The 24,524-nt window shown below is 33.6% G+C and overlaps 2 protein-coding genes across 3 annotated transcripts; one reads left to right on the top strand and one right to left on the bottom strand.

The window, feature by feature from the left end:
* The first annotated feature begins 8,118 nt into the window (after positions 1 to 8,118).
* LOC144549456 (putative multidrug resistance protein) lies at positions 8,119 to 15,550 on the top strand. 2 transcript variants are annotated; one of them, XM_078298196.1, is made up of 7 exons: positions 8,119 to 8,491; positions 9,326 to 9,380; positions 9,467 to 9,645; positions 9,749 to 10,206; positions 10,680 to 11,220; positions 12,572 to 13,465; positions 13,882 to 15,550. In XM_078298196.1, exons 1-7 carry the CDS (start codon positions 8,246 to 8,248, stop codon positions 15,259 to 15,261), a joined length of 3,753 nt encoding a protein of 1,250 aa, XP_078154322.1. In that variant the 5' UTR covers positions 8,119 to 8,245; the 3' UTR covers positions 15,262 to 15,550. The 2 variants fall into 2 exon arrangements, with proteins under 2 accessions (XP_078154322.1, XP_078154321.1); XM_078298195.1 differs by having other exon boundaries at positions 8,132 to 8,491; positions 12,572 to 13,462.
* A 797-nt stretch (positions 15,551 to 16,347) lies between these two features.
* On the bottom strand, positions 16,348 to 18,284 carry LOC144549581 (STOREKEEPER protein-like). The gene is made up of 2 exons (XM_078298361.1): positions 17,624 to 18,284; positions 16,348 to 17,049 (listed from the first exon to the last, which is right to left on the bottom strand). The coding sequence occupies exons 1-2, from the start codon at positions 18,236 to 18,238 to the stop codon at positions 16,543 to 16,545; spliced, it is 1,122 nt and encodes a 373-aa protein (XP_078154487.1). The 5' UTR covers positions 18,239 to 18,284; the 3' UTR covers positions 16,348 to 16,542.
* Between the last annotated feature and the right edge of the window lie 6,240 nt (positions 18,285 to 24,524).

The raw sequence follows: 24,524 nt of genomic DNA, 5'->3' as shown, positions 1-24,524 counted from the left end.
GTTCAATGTCCGTTTGTTCATGAACCAAACTTAATTCACATGAAGCTACTTTGTTCTGCGGGCTGGATTTTGATGTGGATCATACGGTTCTGATCTGGTATCGGATCAAATTTGGTTCAATGCTCGTCGGATCTCCCCTGATTCCTTTCTTTCTTTAAAGGTTAATGAAGCAACGTTGAGTTCTATCATAGTTAGTCCATTATCTTTAGGATATTTCCTTTCTTTTTACATGAGTCACATGACTCGTGAGATAATGAAGAAATAGAAACTTGTTAGACAAAAGAGGGACAAAATGATTTATCAAAAGGAAAAGATGTCACATGAAGCAATTATCTTGTGACAACTAAGTAAAATTTGTGTAATCATGATCAGCACAAATTTTTATGTAGATCGGACGGGTCTGATCTGACATTGGACCGAATATGATCTGATATCCATCAGACTGCTCCTAATTCCTTTCTTTAAAGGCTAATGCACCAAACTTAAATTCTCATGAAGGAACTTTCCTTTCTACATGACTACATGACTCATGAGATAATGAAGAAATATACAATGTATCCATTCATTTGTTAGAGAAAAGAGGGACAAAATGACTTATGAAAAGGAAAAAAATGTCAGTTAAAGCAATTATCTTGTAACAACTAACTAAGATATATATATATTTATTAGTGTCACTAAATTAGTGACCTCCAACGAAATTACCTTTGTTACCTTTCTTCTATCAGTTGTCTTTTCATAATTTAGTTGGCTGGTGTCAAAATCTGATAGCTCATACACCACTTGCACCGATGTTCTTTTTCTTTTTCTCCACTTCTATTGCAACAGTGTTATAAATTTTGGATCACTGGGCTTTAGGAATGGTGACCTTATCCAAATGACCAGAACATTTGTACAAATCTTCTCTTTTCCAGGCATATTTATACTGATAAGAATATACTGGTAACAACTGATGCAATGCATGTTTTGGATGTAAGAATCATTTATCTTGTACAGTCTAAAGGGTCACCACTTGCAATTTGAACCGGACTTTACAGATAAATTAAATTCAGGGGCAAGAGTGAGGCTATGGTACTATGCATAGTGTATTTTGGTCCGTAAGATCAAGGGCAGATACAGAATTTCAGTCAGAGGTAGACACAAAATAGTAAAATACTAACAAGAGTATATTTTTTGTTTTTTCTTTTGATGAATCAAAGAAGAGTAGCGGACTAGACTACGTTTTTTTAATCTTTCTTTCTTTTTCGCGAATCAGTTTGGGTTGAGTTTTTTTTTCCGCGCGATTTTCTTTAGTTGGGCTGTGAATTAAATCTAGAGGTAGGTCTTATTCCCATTCAAAAATAGACACAAATATAAAACACCACTGAGTCTAAAAATTATTTTAGAGGTAAACACTTTATTGCAGTTTCCTATTTCAGAGGTAAACACATAGAAGTTGACTGTCATTTCATACGAGAAAATGTTCAATCTAAGGAAATTGAGAAGCCGTATGTTAACAGTAAAGATCAACTTACAGATATATTCACCAAAGCACTTGATGGAAGCACATTTCATAATATTACAAGCAAGTTGGGCTCTTTTAATTTATTCGAACCCAACTTGAGGGGGAGTATTGCAGATATTAAAGATCTTCAACTCTTTGAATGTGTCACTATTATGGTTGCAAATTTTTGTTTTCAAAGTCCAAATAATCGATCTATTTTGCTCAACATGATTTCCATATGAAAATGTGCTTGATTGCCAAATTTTATATTAATTAGAATTTTTTTACTATTTTTTTGAACATGTACAAAATTACTTGATTTTAAGATTCTAAACTATTAGAAAGTAGTGATTTTCCACCTTTCTAAAAAACAGAAATTTAAAAAAAAATGTATAATCTGGTCTCAAAGTACATTTTTCATATAAAGATCATGGTGAACAGTTTAAATCGGCTATTTCAAAAACTTTGAAAATAAAGATATGAATCCGTAATAGTATTTGTATCTTGTAGCCTCCTTATAAAATAAAATTATATTATAATAACTTATGTATATATATATTCTTAGTTCTTCCCCTGATTAAATTATAGGTATAAATTTTTATGAGAGCTGCAAATCTTTTTTCTTTCAAAAAAAGAAGAAGAAAAGAAAAAGTATGGTAGTGACTTAACTGTTCAATCAATCAATGTTCAATATCCTAGTATGGTATCCCTTCATTAGCTGGCCATGAACTTGACATCGCTAAATTTGATTCCACCTACGGACCTACCCCTCTACAAATTATCACCATCTCTCCCAATTTTTCTGGACCTCCCAAGAACACCAGATATTTTCTCTCAATTATTTTTTATTTTTGAATTTTTTGCAAAAATAAATGTATGGTTTGAATTTTCAATAATTCAAATGATATAGATAAAAATTTTGGTGCTCAAACTCTATAACATTTAATTTTACAAAAAAAAAAAATCCCTAGATAAATTATTTGATTTTCATATGCAATTAATTATTGCACGCACTCCCTATGACATGCATCATCTAAATAATTCATGCTCTGGAGAAATGGTCGGTCATGAGTCATGACCAATTTCTAACTTTTTTAATAATTGGTATACAACTATACATTCAAGTAATTGATCTCAAAACCAGTCTTTATCACGTGCTTTTAATAAAGCACACATGCATACTCATTCTGCACCTAATGAGTGAGAACACTCAACAAATAAAAATATATATGTTTAAAGTTTTCAAGTCACATATATATATTTATCTGCCTCAATTTTTTTATGTTTTAAGTCAAACGCTCGTTCACAATCGCCGACATATGTGTACATTTTACATCAAATAAGATTTTATATATATTTAAATAAGAGCCGTTTCTAATTATAGAGTTGTATATTAGCAACTTAAAATGTAAACGTAGGCTATGACGTAAAGCTACAATATATAGTAGGACATTTGTGTATATATTATACATTAAAATATATTAGAAGAATATATATTACACAACCGTCTACACTACCAACTCATATTTCTATTTTTGAAGTTCAAATAGTTGATATGTATTGTTTAATATGATCTTTATATAAAAATTTACATGCAAATCAATTTTATATTTTTTAGGATAATTTAAAAGTTTTTAGATGAATAGAAAATCACTTGATTTGAAAATTCTGAACCATTCAAAAATAATAATTTTCTACTTATCTAAAAAAATAGTAACAAATTATAAAATAACTAAAATTTGAAATGTAACATTTTCATATGAGATCAATTCAACAATTTGAATTGATTATTTAAATATTAAAAATAGAGATATAGATCTATAGTACATAATACAGATCGATATCTAATATTATTATAGCCTCACTCAACACAATATATATATATATTTTTTTATAAGATATGTTTTTAATTTTAGAGTTATATATTACTAACTAAATCATTAAACGTAGGCTATGACGTAAAGCTACAATTAGTAAACGGGTTATGTTTAGTGCTTATCTGGGTTAGTTATTAGCCAGAGGGTTATCTACATTTATTTAAAAGTGCAAACAGCAAAGCAAGGGAAACATGCCTCTTGGCAATTCATTTTCTCTGCTATTTCATGCTTTTTTGCACAATAATGCAATAAAAGGAGCAATTTAATTAGTAGGAAATGAAAAAAAAAAAAATCAAAGGGCTTCAATTAGGGGTGTCAACAGGTACGATACGGATCAGGTGGAGACATTTTCATACCTGTTCTCATTATGATAACGAAAAGAACTTTACCCTTATCCGTTTTTTTGATTACGGTACGGACTAGGTAAACGAAAAAAAAGTGTAATTGACATTTCAATTTGTGCTTCGATAAAATATTTTTCAAAACAAGAAAAAAATGAAAATAATAATAATGAATACAACTAATTTGTATTATGAAAATTTAATAAAATACAAAATTTTATTGTATCATGTATCATCTTCATACAAATATATATATCTATATCTATAATTTTATTTTTAAAAATTATCTTATACCAAAACGAAAAAAATGTTACCCTTATCCGTACTAGATAAACTAACGAAAAAAAAAATCTTAATCTTACCTGTGTTTTTAGATACAATACTGATCGAATAAACATGTAAAAGGGTGCCGTTGACACCCCTAGCTTCAATATAAAATAGGTTTAGCTTTCTAATGTCTCCAGCATAATTTAATTTTGAAAGTAAGGGTTGAAAAGTACTTCTAGAATGAAAAAGAGAGAATATATTGAGGAGAAATATATATAATATTCCTTATTATTCTTTTATCATAATAGAGTTTTATTATTCTATAGGAATAATTTAGGAAAATTTTTCACTGTTTTTGTCAACATACACTAATAACTTTATATAAGCAATTAATATTCTATCATAATATAATTCAATTGATTAGTACATAAATGGAATTGTGCAATCAAGGTCATCAACATCTTTGACTGCTTTTTCATGTATTTTATCTACAGTAAAAATGGAAATAATAAAAATAAAACATAAAATAAATAATCTTTGTCACACATCAGTAGTCAGTGTTTTTGTATTCCACATAATTGACATTGACAATAGTTTCATTTGACACTACATATTGCTTTCATGATATACGTAGTTGACATATTAATAGAAGAGTTTTCTTGCACTCAATTTCAAACTTTCCATAGTGATATTTGGGACAAATTTGAAGTAAGAAAACAATAATCAATTTCAAACTTAATGACATTTAGGACAATATTTATTTAAGGAAGAAAAAATATAAAAAAAAAATGTTAAAAATGGCCAGAAATAAATATTGTTGGAACATAAAAGCTATGACACTATAACGTGCTATAGCACGTTATATAGCGGCACAATATAACAATAACATCGTTTTTTTAGCTGTTCCGCTATGATGTGATAAATACTACTTAAACCTTTGATCTTTTTAATAAGATTTTGAATTTTGTTGATGATTATGTACTTTATTTATTTTTTGGCGTTTAGTATATATTTTTGTTCTCTGCTCTCGGATAAAATAAAATGACAGAACAGATCCAATAAAATATTTTTGAAAAATGGTTGAGAATTTGCTTGTGAATTAGCTAAAAAAAGATATATATAATTGGTTGGTGCAATTTGGAAGGAATAACAGAGATAGAGAGGGTAAAGATATGAGTTCGTTGCATGTCTCGAGGAACCACAGCAGGCGTCATTAATGACGTTCATCACCATTTCAAAGTCAACTCAAATAGTATCCATTTGCCAACACAACAACACTTGCATAATTATATTACGTTTTTTTTTTTTTTTTCTCTCCATTTCTCATCATTTAGATTCTCTGCGGTCGATTACATGCGCCAAACTGTGTAGCAAGTTTAACTCTAAGATTTTGCTTCACAACTTCATACATTTTTAATCTCTCTTATAGAATAAAATTACACTACATTAACTTATTCAATCATCTCAATCTAAATTTTCTAATTATGTCATAAAAAAAAGCAAATGGATCAGAAATGAGCGGATGTGAGTTGTATGTATAAACTTAACAACTTTGTACACTCTGATTTGAAATATAAAGAAAGTGAACTCTCTCGCACTTTTTCTCTCTTTCATTTTTGTTCTTTGTGGTTGCGCAGTTGTTTGATGAGCACAATCTAAGTACTTGATTCGCTACACAAATTATTATAAACATCTGCCATAGAGAGTGTTAAGTACTTGATGTTTCCAAAATATTCCGTCCTTTTCCGAGCCCCGAATTGAGATATTAGAATCCGTGCCTTGAGCACATTTGCTTCCCTCCATCCATTATTTTAATTAATTTTAATTTCTTTACTTAATTAATTTAATTCAATTGTTTGAGTTTTAGATACAGTGAACACATCGATCCTATCCTTGTACCGCCGCTGCATGTTTTCTGAGAGAATGTATTATGTATGCATGAGGATTTTTATTAGGGTTAGATAAAAAATTATCAAATCAGATTTAAATAATTAATCGGATTTAAATTTATTAGAGTTCTAAGACTTAAAAAATTAATGTACAAATTACGAATCCAATCTAACGATCAATTAAAATTAATTTGAAGATTTAAATTCAATCTAAAATTCTAAAATTAGAGCTCAAAATAGAGCATTTATTTTTTCAGAGTAGGATAATTAAGGTAACCCTACAATAGGCTGGATTCGCTCTTTAGGTCTGATGCCCTTTTAGGTTTAATAAACTTCAAAATATCTGATTCGCTTTAAGATCCATATACACAAAATTTAAAGCAGACACTCACAAATATTAAAACGGAGCGCACATATCTTAAAACGGATCATACGGTCTTAGAGTTCATCGTACCTAAAGTAGATGCCCATCAGATCTGCTATCAAGTCATGTCTGAAAGCTTTTATACACAACAATCATTAACATATATATATATATATATATTCTCTGGATTTTAGAAGGCCTTCTAATTGAAGATACTGACATGTGAAAATTGAAATGATATATATATATATATTTTTTTTTAATCTTGTAAATTAAATTCGGAAGACTAACTTAGTTAGTCATATCTTGAACACATATGAAAGTTGTATATGAAATAAAAGATGTTGTTCAATTAAGTTAATTTAAACAAAAGTTCATTATTAATGATTTTATTATCAAATTTGGTGGTTTGAATAATATAGGTAAAAATCTTGATTACTTGTATGGAAAACTTTTGGACAATTTAGAGAGAAAAAAAAGAAATCTTTTACAATTAAGTTAATTAAAACAAAAGTTAAAACTTAATGATTTCATGTTCAAATTGGTGGTTTGGAAAGGTAAAAATCTTGATTACTTGTGTGGAAAACTTTTGGACAATTTAGAGAACATAAGAAATCTTTTAGACATCTTTAACATAAAAGTTAAAAGGTTATTTAATTACAAAACAAATTAATGACAGACACATCATTGCTTATATTCGTTCCGTTATTTAAACAAAATACCTACTTTCAACAATGATTTAAATATTAACAGAATTTATTCCTTTTTATTAGCATCCTGTTCTCTGATTTAAAAAATTCAAAGCATTATTTTCACAGCTTTCATGTTACTTTACAACGAGAGATAAATCATAGATGATGACAACCTTTTTTTTTATCTGTACGAATGGAGGAGAATGAAGGAGAATGGAGAACACATAATTAAAAAGTGCGAACCTAGTTAGCCTTTCTTCACACTCTCTTTCTCTCTCTATTTTTTTTTTTAAAACATATAGGCTTACCAATTCTATTATTTTATGTTTAGAAATTAAAAAAATAATTTGTCAGAAAAAGGGATAAATTATTTTGTTCTCGATTAATGGATGTGATCAATCTCATTCGAAAGGCTGATAGTTTTCAAAATTTACTAGGGAAAAAATCAATAGACATGAATTTTTGGTTCTGTTCTAATGGCTTCTCCCTAATGGATCTGATTCTGCTGCTCTTCAAATAGGAGAGCAGGACTCTGTTATTCAAAATCTAACCGTTGAATTTTTTCATGCACGGATCTCAACATTGATGAGCGGTTAGGTATTGAATAACAGAGTCCCGCTCTCATATTTGAAGAGCAGCGGAGTTGGTTCCCTCCTTAATAGAGAGTCGATCACCATATCCTCCCAGGTACCTGATTGAGTATAATTAACTATCATTAAATCCCAGCCGAACAATTGAAATTCGGTGTCTATTTAGATGTAGGATTGTTTTGAGATTTGTGTCAAGTTAAAAGTGACGCGCCTTAGATCTAATTGTTCAAATTCTATACTGGGTCGAATTAATTGTTCTGTTTTAGCAATTTCAGATTTTTATAAGAAGATACATTGCAACTTACGAAAACTACTGAAATTAAATTATTGACTTATCTATAGAAACTAAATCATTGGTTCCATCTCATAAAATATATAAGATTGAAAAAAGAAAATCCAACATGCATGTTTCCCATAATTTTTTTTTTCAATTTCTAAATGTAAAAAAAACATTGTAAGAATTCTCCATTCGCTGCGTGCATAGAAATGGGCCACCCTTGTTCTCTCTCTCTCTCTCTCTCTCTGTCTCTCTCTCTTTTTCCTCTTCCTTTTCCTTTGTTTTTCTGAAAGTTATAAATGAAGCGCTTTATAAACAGGCGACTCAACTGAAAACTACACACGAATAAAGGTTTCATCTCTCAAGACGTGGACCTAACCAACTCTTCACACCCCTCGATCCCCCCCCATACTTTCTTTACCCCTTCACAAAAAAGATAAAAGGGGCCGAGGAATTAAACAAGAGAGGATGGACAAAAGCAAGCCACAAATGGAGGGAAAGGAGCGCCGGCGGTGTCGTACCAAAAAATCGCCATTGTTTACAATTTTCATGCATGCAGATAAGGTTGATGTGGTTCTAATGGTTTTCGGTTTCATCGGAGCGATAGGTGACGGCCTTTCTATACCAGTCATGCTTCTATTAACTTCCAAGTTCTTTAATGATCTAGGCAATGGGCCTGATGTTATAATGGAGTTCACCTCCAAACTCAACATGGTATAAGACATTTGTATATATATCTCTATCTTTTTATTATTATTATTATTATTAAGAGAATTGAGGTAGAATTTCTTTCACAGTTTGTTGTTCTTTTGTAATTGACATGTTTATCTTTACACAAAAGTACAGTGTTAATTTTGGGTTTTATAAGTTGTTCCTTTTTGGGCCTCAATTGTATAGAAGCAATATGAAAATCTACATGCAATTCTTTCAAAATTTAAAAAACATTTATTCTCCTTTGCTAAAGGTGAGAATGGTGAAAATAAAATTTACTAAGTTTGACTATGCATGCCATGCAATGCATATTTTGTATGTAAAAGTATGTGAATATTGAGGTTCATAATTTGGGTTTCTTTCTGTCTCATCTATGTGAAAAAAGAATATGAGCGACGTGTATATATGTACAATTAATTCCTTTAGAATCTAAAGAATTCTTTAGAATATGGCATATATATTAATGTCCTCATTTGATTCCCTTCATAGCTTTTCTTTGTATGTCGCTATTTTGCATGTGTGAATCATAGTATGAAAATTAAGTGCGCTTTTAATTGCAATGCAATTATTTTTCATAATGCTGTCTCTTTCTGTATGCGTCTCATTATGTCTTGAGTCTTGAACTTAAAGTATTGTATTACAACCATAAAAAATAAACACCTATAAATAAATGATATGAAACATATATATCATTTGGCATGCATGTGCACCAAATTCCATATGTCAATGCACATGCATTATATATATACCACATAAATTAATCTTCTTAGAGAAGACCAAATTCCCTTCTTAGAGAAGATTTTTCATTTTTTTTTTTTAATGATTTTCCTTTCACAGATAGCTAGAGACCTTGTTTTCTTGGCATTGGGATCATTGGTCATGGCTTTCTTAGGTAACTTTCTTAAAGATACAAGAAAATGTTGCTGTATAAATGTTGTTATATATATTGATGGTGGTGAGTTGTGTAATTATATATAGAGGGTTACTGCTGGGCAAGGACGGCAGAGCGGCAAGCATCGACAATGCGAGCCAGATACCTAAAGGCTGTGTTAAGACAAGATGTCGAGTATTTTGACCTAAAAGTGGGGTCCACCAATGAGGTCATTACTAGTGTTTCCAGTGATAGCCTTGTCATCCAAGATGTTCTAAGTGAAAAGGTTAGCACACAACTTTTTTCAGTTTCGGCAAAGTGACTTCAAAGAACCACCAATTTCACTAGAAATCATTAAAGATGAGAGTATATATATAATTCATATGCAGGTGCCGAACTTCATAATGAACGCATCATTGTTCTTCGGCAGTTACACAGTTGGATTTATCCTGCTCTGGCGGTTGACGCTCGTAGCCTTTCCAACTCTCATACTACTAATCATCCCGGGACTCATGTACGGTAGAATTCTCATGGGAGTTTCACAGAAAATCAAGCAGGAGTACAACAAAGCGGGTGTAATTGTTGAACAAGCAATCTCCTCCGTGCGTACCGTATATTCATTTGCTGCTGAGGAACAAACCATGACAAAATTCTCGAAAGCTCTCGAGTATTCTGTAAAACTTGGCCTCAAGCAAGGCTTGGCTAAAGGCCTTGCAATTGGGAGCAATGGAATTACATTTGCAATTTATGCATTCGAGGTTTGGTATGGGAGCCGCCTCGTGATGTATCATGGTGCTAAGGGTGGCACGGTCTTTGCTGTTGCGGCTGCAGCTATTGTCGGTGGCCTGTAATTTTCACTTTACCTCCCTTTCACATTTACATTTACATTTATACACAAATATAAGTAAAATGCACTATTGTTTTTGTGTCCCAATCATACTGCCTAAATTTCTTTTACTATTCTTTGGAAAAAAAAATTATTTTTTGAGATAGGTACATAATCTTTAATTTGAAAAACAGTGATTTTGTACCTATTTGAAAAATTAGTGAAAAGATTATAAAAAATTAAAATTTGGTCTCCAAGCACATTTTAATATAGATATCATGTTGACTGTTTTGACTTTCGAATCAATTGATTGTACTTTGAAAATGGAGATAAGAAATGTGAGGCATGATTGAAGAAAGACATAGGACATTTAAACCCTATATATATATGAACAATTTGGTCAAGTTTTTAACTAGAATATTAATTTGTAGTTGTTTATTAGTTTGTGTGTTTATTTCAGAGTCAAGACTAACTCTCATTCTCTATCTTTCTAGGTCACTTGGATCAGGGCTCTCAAATGTCAAGTACTTCGCGGAGGCAGGATCTGCGGGTGAGCGGATACTAGAGGTTATACAGAGAGTACCAAAGATTGATTCTGAGAGCATGGAAGGAGACGTATTACAAAACGTATCAGGCGAGGTCGAATTCAGAAGAATTGAATTTGCTTATCCATCAAGGTTGGAGAATCCAGTATTTGTAAATTTTAATTTGAGAGTTCCTTCCGGTAGGACAGTGGCACTGGTTGGGAGTAGCGGGTCAGGAAAATCGACCGTGGTTGCACTTCTAGAGAGATTCTATGACCCGTTAGGAGGCGACATTTTACTAGATGGAGTAAACATAAAGAAGCTGAGGCTAAAGTGGCTCCGGTCACAAATCGGTCTGGTTAGCCAGGAACCGGCACTCTTTGCAACAACCATCAAAGAGAATATATTGTTTGGAAAAGAAGATGCAACAATGGAGGAGGTGATTGTAGCCGCAAAGGCCTCCAATGCTCACAATTTCATCTCTCAGTTGCCACATGGATATGAAACCCAGGTTAGTGCTTTCCACTTTCCACATAATCATGTAAAAGAAATATTTTTGATGAAATGAAAAGAGTAAGGTCATGGTACTATGCATAACACATCTTGATCCATAGTCCATACTATGAATCAATATTTTTATTTTCAAAGTTCAAATAGTCGATATGAGCCATTTGATATGATCTCTGTATGAACATGTACTTATATATCAAAGTTTACAATTTTAAAAAAAATTACTATTTTTTAAAATAGATAAAATATTCACTTGATCTAAAGTTTCTGGATCACTCAAAAGTAGTGATCTTTTATCTATATAAAAAAGTAGTGAAAACATTCTATGAAATATAAAATTTACCATGCAAGTACATTTTTCTATGGAGATCATGTTGAACGGTTTAGATACACTGATGTTAGACTTTGAAAGCGAAGATATTAGTCTACAGTAGAGACCAATATGTACTATGCATAGTACCATATCCTCACTCAAATAAAGAAAAATGAAGGGATTTCAATAAAATTTTTCATTTTTGGCTTTGTTATTGCACCACCAAAAATTTGAACCAGTCTTGTCAACTGCTTTTCTAAAAAGTCCCCTAAATAAGAGACTTTTCCTTTTCAGAAAGTTGTTGTTTGTACTTTCTAGGCGATTCTCTACTTCCACCAATCGTTGCTCCTTTTGGCTGTTGCTAGCTAGCTAGTACTATCTTGGGAGATTTTCTATCTTTTCCTTTTTGGGTACCCATTTTGGTCAATAGATTTTCTATCTTTTCCTTTCTTAGGATGAGCATAGGTTAACTATTCTTCAGTATATATGTACACTTTATTACCTTTTACATGTTGGTCAATAGTTAGGCAAAAAATTTGGCATAATTAATTTTTTTTTTTTTTTTTGGTAGCTATGCGGATTTCAAGCTTACAGTACAAATTTTATCACACGTTGAGAATGTTGGGTGCATTATATACATATCAGAAATTCATTGCCAATGGGCTAACATGAAACTGATGCAAATGTTTGACTGATTATTGTTTATTAATACCTTTTTATATTACTAATCAAGTACTTAATTAGCAAGTGGGGAATACAAAAATGTAAGTCTGGAATAGAGATTCTTATTCTAGCGTAGACTAGAATAGAGAGGATTAAGACTAGATTAGAGAAAAATAGAGGCTTATTTTCAGAATTTTTTATTTATTTAAGTGCTGTAAATACTTTTTTGGTTATTAATACAATTGTTAGTAAGCATTCAGGCCACTAACCTTCAGGAAAAAAAAAAAAACTAGCAAGTGAGAGGAATAATATGCTAGCTGAATATAATCCTTTTTACTTGGTAAGACACTGAAATCAGTAATTATCGCATTTTCAGGTCGGCGAACGGGGAGTTCAGATGTCAGGAGGTCAGAAGCAAAGGATTGCAATTGCAAGAGCTATACTAAAATCACCAAAGATTCTCTTACTTGATGAGGCAACAAGTGCACTTGACACGGAATCCGAACGAGTCGTGCAAGAGGCCCTTGATCTTGCCTCGGTCGGCCGTACCACTATCGTGGTGGCCCACCGACTATCCACCATAAGAAATGCTGATCTGATTGCCGTCATGCAAACCGGTGAGATCAAAGAGCTTGGGTCCCATGATGATCTCATCTCCAATGAAAATGGCCTCTATTCATCACTAGTTCGCCTTCAACAAACTAAGGAATCAAAGGACGAGCACACAACCGCACAAGGGACCACAGGACAGTCATCACAGCTGGCCCACAGCCACAGCACAAGCAGGAGATTTTCAGGCACCACCAGCCGGTCAAGTTCAGCAAGGTCTTTTGGAAACGGAGAAAATGACGGTGACGAAATCGAAAAACCAGCTGTGCCAGTTCCATCCTTTAAACGGCTACTGATGCTTAACGCACCTGAATGGAGACAAGCAGTTCTCGGAGGGTTAAGTGCAGTTGTGTTTGGTGGAATACAGCCATTGTATGCATACGCAATGGGAAGCATGGTTTCGGTGTATTTTCTGACAGATCATGACAAGATCAAATCAGAGACGCGCAAGTATGCGCTGATCTTTGTCGGATTGACGGTTCTATCCTTCTTGATCAACATCGGCCAGCACTATAACTTCGGAGCAATGGGGGAGTACCTAACAAAGAGGATACGAGAGAGAATGCTTGCTAAGATCTTGACATTTGAAATCGGATGGTTCGACCAAGACGAGAATTCCACCGGCGCCATTTGCTCTCGCCTAGCCAAGGATGCCAATGTGGTATGTTCATATTTCTCACTCTCACTCTGCTGGTATAATTACTCAGTTGAATTATAATTCACTCTGCTTGCATAATTATTTTGAATATTAATTAAGCATAGAAATAGAAGCATATTTTGGAGAAACATTTAAGAAGAAACAAAATTTTATAATTTTTTGAATCTTAAGTATATATATATTTTCAATAGAAAAACATAGAATATGGAGATATGTAACTTTTCATTTAGATCAGTATTCAGATCTTGAACAACAACTATTCATCAAGTTAGTACCCCATTACAATCAATACTACTTTTAGTTATTATCCATTTTGATAGCTACTATAGTACTGGTACACTATTACCAGCACATCAGGTCACATCTTAAATGTGAATTATCAAATTTAAAAATGACATGTCTATGTACTATCTGTCTAGGTGCGATCACTGGTCGGAGATCGAATGGCCTTGGTCATTCAGACAATATCAGCGGTCACGATCGCGTGCACAATGGGGTTGGTTATCGCATGGAAGTTAGCTCTAGTCATGATTGCCGTTCAACCGCTGATTATAGTTTGCTTCTACGCTCGGCGTGTCCTTCTAAAAAGAATGTCCAGTAAAGCAATCAAAGCGCAAAGTGAAAGCAGTAAGTTAGCTGCTGAGGCTGTTTCTAATCTCCGCACCGTCACTGCCTTCTCTTCCCAAGACCGAATACTCAGCCTATTTGACAGAGCACAGGAAGGACCACGTCGAGAGAGCATTCGACAAGCTTGGTATGCTGGGCTTGGACTTGGCACATCTATGAGCCTTATGACTTGTACATGGGCACTTGATTTCTGGTACGGTGGTAAGCTCGTTGCCGAGGATAAAATTTCATCGAAAGCTCTATTTCAAACCTTTATGATACTAGTGAGCACAGGTCGTGTCATTGCTGATGCCGGTGCAATGACAACTGATTTAGCGAAGGGTGCTGATTCAGTCGGTTCAGTCTTTGCGGTTCTTGATCGGGATACAATCATAGACCCAGATAGCCCACAAGGCCATCGGCCTGAGAGGCTCAAAGGTGATATAGATATCAAGGCAGTCGATTTTGCATATCCTTCAAGACCAGACGTGATCATATTCAAAGGGTTCTCTCTGAGCATCCAGGCAGGGAAATCAACGGCTTTAGTGGGGCAGAGTGGATCAGGCAAGTCAACTATCATCGGCCTGGTTGAACGATTCTATGACCCGTTAAAGGGAACCATTAGAATTGACGGGAGAGACATCAAGACGTACCATTTGCGCTCTCTAAGGAGGCGCATTGGGCTTGTCAGTCAGGAACCTACTCTGTTTGCTGGTACAATAAGAGAAAACATTATTTTCGGTACAGAGAGAGAGGTCACCGAGACAGAGATTGAAAATGCAGCAAGAGCAGCCAATGCGCATGATTTCATCAGCAACCTAAAAGACGGATATGATACCTGGTGTGGGGACCGCGGCATACAGTTGTCAGGTGGGCAGAAGCAGCGTATTGCTATTGCCAGAGCAATCTTGAAGAACCCAACAATTCTTTTGCTAGACGAAGCCACAAGTGCACTCGATAGCCAATCAGAGAAGGTTGTGCAGGAAGCACTAGAGAGAGTCATGGTGGGGAGAACTAGCATTGTAGTTGCACACAGGTTGAGTACAATACAAAATTGTGATCTCATTGCCGTGCTCGAAAAAGGGGTAGTGGTTGAGAAGGGAACACATGCCTCGCTCATGGCGAAGGGGTCGAACGGAACCTATTTCGGGTTGGTTAGCCTTCAACAAGGCACCCATGGAAATGTCCACTAGATCAAACCTCAAATATATATAGTTTATATTTTGTCTTTTTTTTTTTTTTATATATTTCTTTAACATGGAAATTTTGTACAACCATTCTGCATTGCAGTATGCTTGAAAATTGTAGAAAATTTTACATAGTTTTTCTTAATTTATTTTCTTTTAGATAGGATTGTTTTTCAGAAGTTTTAGCTTTATAGTTTTGAAACACAAGTAGATCAGAAAATGCGTTAAACTAAGATGCAACTTTGTAAAGTGTTTTTTGGTTTATATAAATATATTATGTAATATTAGTAATAATAATTGCATCATCTGTTTTATAGGTAGAAAATCGCCTAGAATATTTAGATCAAGTGATTTTTACCTATCTAAAAAAGTAGAATTTTTTTTTTTACAAAATGTAAAATTTGATATGCAAGTACATTTTAACATAAAGATTATATTGAACAATTCAAATCGAATGTTTGAACTTTAAAAATGGAGATAGTGATCCATACATAGTACAAACCGATGTGCGCTATGCATACTACTGTAGCCTCACTCCCTATAATAATACTTTTTATTTTTTTCTACCATTCCTGAATTGATACAGTACTGGCAAGGTTCTTTCCCATATTATTTGAATATTTTCGTAACAGCCAAACTTTACTAATCTTATATCAAAACCAAGACAATGCACCTTGAAAAGAACTAGCCCATAAAGGTAATCTCAAAACATAGTAAATGGCTCAAATGCAAAGCCAGTACAAACAAATAATTTAATTTTGGTTCAAATCTAAAAAACAATCATTCTAATTTTCTCAACTGCTGAGTGTGTTTAGACAGAGCAAAGTTAGCAAGGTTAGCAAGGTTAGCGGCTAACCCAACTATAAGGAATAGCCGCTAACCCAACCTTTGATTGGAACGGAGGAATAACAACATTAGCGGCTATTCCGAACAGCTTCTCACACATCCAAACAAGGAATAGTGTCCGGAATAACTCGCCGACCTGAGTTAGCACTATTCCTCTATGATCCAAACATAACCAATAAATAGTTTCGATTGAGAGCGGTGCTCTTTTAGGGTTCTATTCTTTATGAAGTCGAAACTGAAACTAAATGTTGGCACCAGTAAACTAACTAATAAATAGTTAGACAAGAAGTTACAACTAAAACAAAATACAAAGGACAAGTTACAAAAGGGCAGTCAACTGCTACTACACAAACAAGCAACTGAACTCCTAGGCTTCTAAGAACTGCTACAGATAAATTAAGTCAGATTAAACTCTTTTCTGCATATAAACAATGTATCATTTCATTCGGACTTCCTCAAACCATCAAGGAAAAACCTTACTGTCTCCTTGACAAGATCAATGCGCTTCAAATTCTGCTCAATTTCCTCAGTACGAAATTTCTTAACCTTCCTCTCCATCACCAAAGCCTTCGACTTATCAATTCCCAAAAATGCCCTTTTAATCAAAGCTCCATTCGGGTCTTCCATCGCAATCTTCTCAACCACCTCTGAGAGATAAGGATAGCTGGCTTTATTTTTGTTCCCATATTGCCCCACAGCATGAGCATGCCCGTTCTCAATTTCATTTGCATCTATTTCGGTGTCATCGAAGTTGAACAATTCGATGTCGGTGTTCTTTGTGGCAGTCTTCTTGGAATTGGAGCCCCAAACTGACTTTGAGAGATTGAAGAGGGTTTTCTCGTGTGAATCGGGGAAGGAGGGGCTGGATACTTCTTTGCCTAGTAATATGGCTTGGTTGAATTTTCTTTTCAGACCACGTACCTTGTCAGAGAGCTGAATAGTGGAAACCTGACAACAAAGAAAAGGGGCAAAAAAACAACTAAGAAGAAAAAGATAAGAGAGTAATTTCATTGATATAAAATGATTTGAGTTTGATAACCAAGCATTGTTGGTACCAGATTTTATGGCTGAAACTGTAAACTCCTATCAATTAAAAAAAATGTTTCCATGCGGCAATTGGATTGCGAATAATAAAAATAGGAAAAAGATGCAAATTCCAACCAAAACTGTCTTATTTCCCATATTTTAGACTTTACACATTTGACTAAAAAATTGTACTGTATGATGCGACTAAACATCAAATGAGACTTGAGAACAGCAACTTCTGTTAGAAAAACTTGGTAGTTGGTCAGGTAAAGGAGTGACTTTAACATATTCAACCCACAGATATGCTAAGAGCATTTAAAACATGCTTAAGGTTTCAGGTTACCCAAAATATTCCTCTCAATTCCTCAACCAAACCATAAATTTGACAGAAAAGAAATGCCGGACTACCAAACCATTCTGTACCAAGCACCAACAGTATCAATAGAAGGTACCATAGAAACCGACTGATACATTAATCAATTATCAAAGTTAAAACCTTGATACTGAGAGAACCCCTAATAAGCCGATGAAAAACCTCCATCTCCTGAGCTGAAGCAGGCAACACTCCTTTCTTCGCCCGATAACTCAAAAGCCCTCGAACCACTGTCAATTCATCCTCAGGTGACCACAGCCGCTTCTTCCCGCTGCTTCTCGCAGCTGAGGCAGAAGCCGATGAAGTAGAAGACGATACCTTTGGCCGCTTGGAGCGAGGCTGAGAAGGTGGTGGTGCAATTGTTCTGGGCTTTGCAGGCCCAGTGATGGCATCCATGGGTAGAGACTTCAACGGCTTGATAGTCGGGTCGATGCCTCGGGCTGGGCGATGGGGAGGAGGAGTGGGATGGGTATCAGATGGGTCGGACTGAGCGGATTGATCGGATTCGGAGTCGGGTTCGAGTTCAGGTTCGAGTCCATCTCTGTCGTCTTCAGTGGAAGGTGATTTCAGGTTGGGGTCGGAGTCGGAATCGGTGTGCGAGTGCGAGTGCGGATCCGACAGTGGTTTGTTGGTAGGTGGAGGGGAGGAGGGAGTGAGATTGGGCTCATTCTCTTCGTCGGAGAAGGAGCCGGAGTGCGGAGAGGATGGCGGATCTGCAGCCGTGCGCTTGGTTGCCATTTTTTGTTTTTCCCTTTTTCTTTGGTGGGAGTTGTAACTTCTTAGCTCTTCTAGTAGGTAGAGTCGAAGTGGGAGGGTAAAGATTTTTTAACACAGCAATTTTGGCTTTATGCAGCGGACGAACCATATGCACCGCGGTTTGGATTTTCTGGTTCCTGCGCTGAATGAAGTTAAAATTGATCTGTCAATATATTTTTACCCGTGAGAAGCGGAGAAGCCGAGAAACACAATTTTAACGGGCCGGATCTGAATGTGTACGTAGCAAAATTACGGGCCGGACCCGAGAAGATCCGTTTTGGGTCCTACAATATCAACCCATACATTGGGTTAACAATGAGAAGTACAGAGGTAAAAAAATATAACAAAGGCCCAAATTGACCCAAACAACTTCGGCCCGGTTAAGCTCACACAAATGAAGATCACGAGTAGAACCAGGATTTTGTTAACCAAGTTTCTACGTGAACTCAACTCTAATAACTAATTCAAACTGTTAAAATTAATTTATCTTATGAAAAATTTAAATTTTAGAATCAATTTTGTCTAAAGTCAAGTGATAAAATAATATTTAAAAAATTAATATATTAAAATTAATTTATAAATCTTTAAATTTTGACTACTTGACTTTATACTAAAATAATTTGAAAGTTTAAAATTTTCACATATAAATATATCACTTGTAAGATAGCTGGGTTTCAATAGTTTAGATTCGTTATTTAAAACCAATTTAATAGATTTTAAAGTTGAGTTCACAAAGACTCCAATTTTACTCCTAATGTGAGAGTTATTCAAAAATAAAACTAAATAGCAGTTAAACTACTAAATAGCAGTTCCGGTTCACTCTCCATCTCCCCCTAAACAGGAATTTGGTGTTTATTAAAATAAGGTTCATTTTCAATGAAGGTTACATCCATTGTTGTGTAAAATTTTTGAGTTGACGGGTTGTAACATTTATACCCTTTCTGGTGTGATCCAAAACCCAAGAATATACATTTTTTTGCACAAGGTTCTACTTTGGAACGAAACTTCTTTTGAACATGAATATACACTATACATCCAAATATTTTTGAAGGCATGTTTAGAATGGAAGGGATATTTACATGATTAGCTAGCCTTTGTAATGGAGTTTTGAACTCGTTGGTTTTTGTAGGAGCGCGATTAATCAAATATACAGCAGTGGACACAGCATTATCCCAAAAAACTTGTGGTACATGGTTTTCAAACAGAAGTGATCTAGCGGTTTCAAGGATATGTCTATTTTTTCGTTCTGCAATTTCATTTTGTTGTGGGGTTCCTACACACGAGGTTTCATGCACTATTTCTTTATCTTTAAAAAAATATTGTAGATTTCTGTTAATGTATTTCCTACCATTATCACTTCTAACCACTTTTATCTCTTTCTCAAATTGTGCTTTTACCATCTTGTAAAAAAATTGGAAAACTTTGGGTAGTCTTTGGACTTAAGAAGGTAAAGCCATGTCATATGAGTACAATCATCAGTAAAAAGAATGAACCATCTATAACCAGATTTGGATACAATTGGAGAAGGACCCCAAACATCGGTATGAACCAAATCAAAAGGAAAAAGACTTTTATTCAAGCTAGCATGATAAGTTGCACGATGGCTCTTGGCCTTAATTCATGTTTCACAAACAAATTCTTCATTAGTTAAACCCGAAAATAAAGTAGAGGATAGCTTTCTTATATACCCAAATGAGGGATGCCCTAGTCTCCTATGCCATAACCACACTTTATCCTTCAAACTCTCAGATTCACTACTCGCAAGACATGTATGACCCAACTTCAAGTTGTCCAAGTAATAGAATCCTCCCCGCTTAGAACCATGCCCAATAATCTCCCTTGTCAGGATATATTGTACAAAAAGCTTTCATCATCTTTCAATTCCCAATAATCTTCCCCGCTTTTAATATTTTCTCTTTGGTACTTTCATCATCTTTCAATTCCCAATAATCCTGTAAAACGATATATTGTACAAAAAGCTTGCACAAAATTGCATTTTACTAAATAAAATTAGTTTATGACCTGCCTTTTTACTAGTAAAGAGTATGCGCATCACAAGTACAAGTGTCTATTTGAAAAATATATATATATATAGGACTTGGCTACGGTGCTATGGGTAGCTAAGAGGCCTCCCGTGCTACGGCTCAATATTCGACTTTTCAAAATTCTAACGGTCGATCCGAACCATTTATCTTGTTCTCCATATTAATATGTACTTGGAGACCAAATTTTACATTTTTTGGAAATTTTTTACTATTTTTTTAGATTTATTGAAAATCGCTGTTTTTCAGACAAATCTGGACCATAAAAAAAAGCGATATTCAATAAATCTAAAAAAATAGTAAAAAATTTCCAAAAAAATGTAAAATTTGGTCTCCAAATACATATTAATATGGAGAACAAGATGAACGGTTCGGATCGACCGTTAGAATTTTGAAAAGTCGAATATTGAGCCGTAGCACGAGAGGCCTCTTAGCTACCCATAGCATATTAGCCAAATCCTATATATATATATATATATATATATATATATATATGGACTATGGTGCATTGCAATGCATGGAGGGGTTTGTGCATTGGACCATAAATCTAAAATTCGAAATCCAAATGGCTGATCCAAACCGTTCATCTTGTTCTCCATATTAATATGTGCTTGGAGATCAAATTTCATATTTTTTTCTGAATTTTTTAACTATTTATTAAGTATTTTACAAAATTGTTGATCCAACGGTGGCGGCTGATTTTACTGTTTTGTTAAGCCACCGTTGGATCAACAATTTTGTAAAATACTTAATAAATAGTAAAAAAATTCAGAAAAATGTAAAATTTGGTCTCCAAGCACATATTAATATGGAGAACAAGATGAAATATATATATAGAGATGGGCTATGGTGCATTGCAATGCATGGAGGAGTTTGTGCATTGGACCATAAATCTAAAATTCAAAATCCAAATGGCCGATCCAAACCGTTCATCTTGTTCTCCATATTAATATGTGCTTGGAGACCAAATTTTACATTTTTTTGAATTTTTTTTACTATTTATTAAGTATTTTACAAAATTGTTGATCCAACGGTGGCTTAACAAAACAGTAAAATCAGCAGCCACCGTTGGATCAACAATTTTGTAAAATACTTAATAAATAGTAAAAAAATTCAGAAAAATGTAAAATTTGGTCTCCAAGCACATATTAATATGGAGAACAAGATGAATGGTTTGGATCGGCCATTTGAATTTTGAATTTTAGATTTATGGTCCAATACACAAACCCCTCCATGCATTGCAATGCACCATAACCCATCTCTCTCTCTCTCTCTCTCTCTCTATATATATATATATATATATATATAGATGGGCTATGGTGCATTGCAATGCATGGAGGGGTTTGTGCATTGGACCATATATCTAAAATTCAAAATCCAAATGGCCGATCCAAACCGTTAATCTTGTTCTCCATATTAATATGTGCTTGGAGACCAAATTTTATATTTTTCTGAATTTTTTTACTATTTATTAAGTATTTTACAAAATTGTTGATCCAACGGTGGCTGCTGATTTTACTGTTTTGTGAAGCCACCGTTGGATCAACAATTTTGTAAAATACTTAATAAATAGTAAAAAAATTCAGAAAAATGTAAAATTTGGTCTCCAAGCACATATTAATATGGAGAACAAGATGAACGATTTGGATTGGCCATTTGGATTTTGAATTTTAGATATATGGTCCAATGCACAAACCCCTCCATGCATTGCAATGCACCATAGCCCATCTCTCTCTCTCTCTATATATATATATGTATATATATATATATATCTTACTACCACTTTTTTTGTACTATCGATCATCTCCTTGTTATTATTTTGGTACTTTAGATCATGTTTCAACTCCTATAAGTGGAGCATTATGTTGCATTTGTACTACAATGTCATCAATGAAAGATCGCCGATTCGCCCCTATTGCACCACCAAGTGTTCTTGAGAACTGAATTGGGAGTTTTTTTTTTGGTTATTTGCATGCCATATTTTTACTGCCTTGTAACCCTTAAGTGTTCCTTCTCCTTTTCTTACTGCTAAAAAAACACTTCATTGGATCTCATGTCGTTATAAATTAATCAATATACAAATACTAAACACTAATATAGAGTTTAATTTGCTATATAGAAATTTAACAAAGAACTGACGATTTTTAAATCTTAATTAATGTTTATATGATATATAGCTAATGTTTAGAAAATTGGATTTTTATGCATTTAAAAATAGTAATAACAAAGAGATTAATCAATTAGTCATTTGATATGTGTATATGCAATCAATTTATAGCAAGCAAATAAGACAGAAAAAAGTTGCATGCGATACATTAAAAACTCTAAATGTATATAATAAGAGAGAGAGAGTACCAATTTCTTCATCTTCTCCTACTTTAGCCCGATGAGCATGTGAACGCCGATTTGGTTCATCAATGAACATGTTGGCACCGTTATAATTTTGTTGAGCAACTGCAAAAGGTTCCTCAATCATTTTTTTTAAATCTGCAATTATTTAAACTATGTGAATCTCTATTGAATCTTTGTGGTTAAAATAAAAGGACCAAAATGCAGACTAAATTTTGAGTTTAAACTATTCAAATATTTTGAGTTTGATCAAATGAAGATCTGACCCGATCAGACCAAGTCCAATTCACCTCAAATTCACACTCTAATCTAAAATATAATATTTTTTGTGTCAATTCAATACTCTTGACAAGATCCTTGAATCCTTTCTACTAATACTTAACACAAAAATATAGAAATAACTTTGTACCACATTCATACCCGCACTTCACTTTTTATTTTATTCACACCGTATGTCCATATCAAAAGGCTTCTTAATTTAACCAATTCAATTCCTGACCAGTACGTGGATAACTTTAATCTAGTTACCAATTCAAATACTAGGAAACAATATACAATCCAATAATTATAATTTAAAAAAGAGTGAGTCTATGGTACTATGCATATATATTACGATTTGTTACTGTGTTACGGCTCTATGTTCGAGTTTTTAAATCCTAACGGTCGATCCGAACCGTTCATCTTGTTCTCCATATTAATATATATGTGTTTGGAGACCAAATTTTACATTTTTTGAAATTTTTTTACTATTTTTTTAGATTTATTGAAAATCACTGTTTTTGGATGGTCCAGAATTTTCAGATCAAGTGATTTTCTAAATATCTAAAAAAATAGTAAAATTTTTTCAAAAAATGTAAAATTTGGTCTCCAAACACATATTAATATGGAGAACAAGATGAACGGTTCGAATCAACCGTTAGGATTTGAAAACTCGAATATAGAGCCGTAGCACGATAACAACCCGTGATATGCATAGTACCATAGACTCACTCATTTAAAAATGTAGAAATAACTTTGTAGGATATTCACACCCGCACTTCACTTTTTATTTTATTCACACGTACCGTATGTCCATATCAAAAGGCTTCTTAATTTAACCAATTCAATTCCTGACCAGTACGTGGATAACTTTAATCTAATTACCAATTCAAATACTAGGAAACAATATACAATCCAATAATTATAATTCAAAAATGTAGAAATAACTTTGTAGGATATTCACACCCGCACTTCACTTTTTATTTTATTCACACGTACCGTATGTCCATATCAAAAGGCTTCTTAATTTAACCAATTCAATTCCTGACCAGTACGTGGATAACTTTAATCTAATAACCAATTCAAATGCTAGGAAACAATATACAATCCAATAATTATAATTTTAGAATTTTAGAATATAAAAGAACTACCTATGTGTTGAATACAACAATAAGATAAATAACTTACATTCTGAGTTTTTAGTCGAGAATTTGTAGGTAGCAACAAACCTCGCCTTTAACCGGTCTCCTTATTTTGTTCTCTCGCTTGAAATTTGACTTTTTAAACTTCTTTGTGTCAAAAATTTCAACGTAGATGAAAATCATACAATTTAATTTCGTACTGAGTTTCTCTCTGGTTAATGATGCGATTTGATTAACTTTCATTTTTGTTGTGTAGAGCTTGAAGAATGATCATGGAGAAGATGTGATATGTAATTCGACTAAAGAGAAAGAAGATACAGGAAGGAGAAAGGATTAATTTGGATGAAATTTGTTTTCTTTCAGGAGGTAAAGCCTTCCTTTGTTAACTTTTTCTTTATTAACTTTATTAATTAATTCATTAGACAGATGTAAGAGACAGAGAGAGAGTTGAAGGGTAAAACAAGTATTTTGAGACAA

This window comes from Carex rostrata, chromosome 35 (assembly GCF_964058835.1).
Source record: "Carex rostrata chromosome 35, lpCarRost1.2, whole genome shotgun sequence".
NCBI classification, from domain to species: domain Eukaryota; kingdom Viridiplantae; phylum Streptophyta; class Magnoliopsida; order Poales; family Cyperaceae; genus Carex; species Carex rostrata.
This window is presented reverse-complemented; position numbering and strand designations above follow the sequence as displayed.

Excerpts from the sequence above, each read along its gene's own strand:
- LOC144549456 (XM_078298196.1), top strand. The coding sequence starts at position 8,246 with ATGGACAAAAGCAAGCCACAAATGGAGGGAAAGGAGCGCCGGCGGTGT. Across the intron at positions 11,221-12,571 it reads CACATGGATATGAAACCCAG|GTCGGCGAACGGGGAGTTCA; the intron begins GTTAGTGCTTTC and ends TCGCATTTTCAG. Across the intron at positions 13,466-13,881 it reads TAGCCAAGGATGCCAATGTG|GTGCGATCACTGGTCGGAGA; the intron begins GTATGTTCATAT and ends CTATCTGTCTAG.
- LOC144549581 (XM_078298361.1), bottom strand. The coding sequence starts at position 18,238 with ATGGCAACCAAGCGCACGGCTGCAGATCCGCCATCCTCTCCGCACTCC. Across the intron at positions 17,050-17,623 it reads GGGGTTCTCTCAGTATCAAG|GTTTCCACTATTCAGCTCTC; the intron begins GTTTTAACTTTG and ends CTTTGTTGTCAG.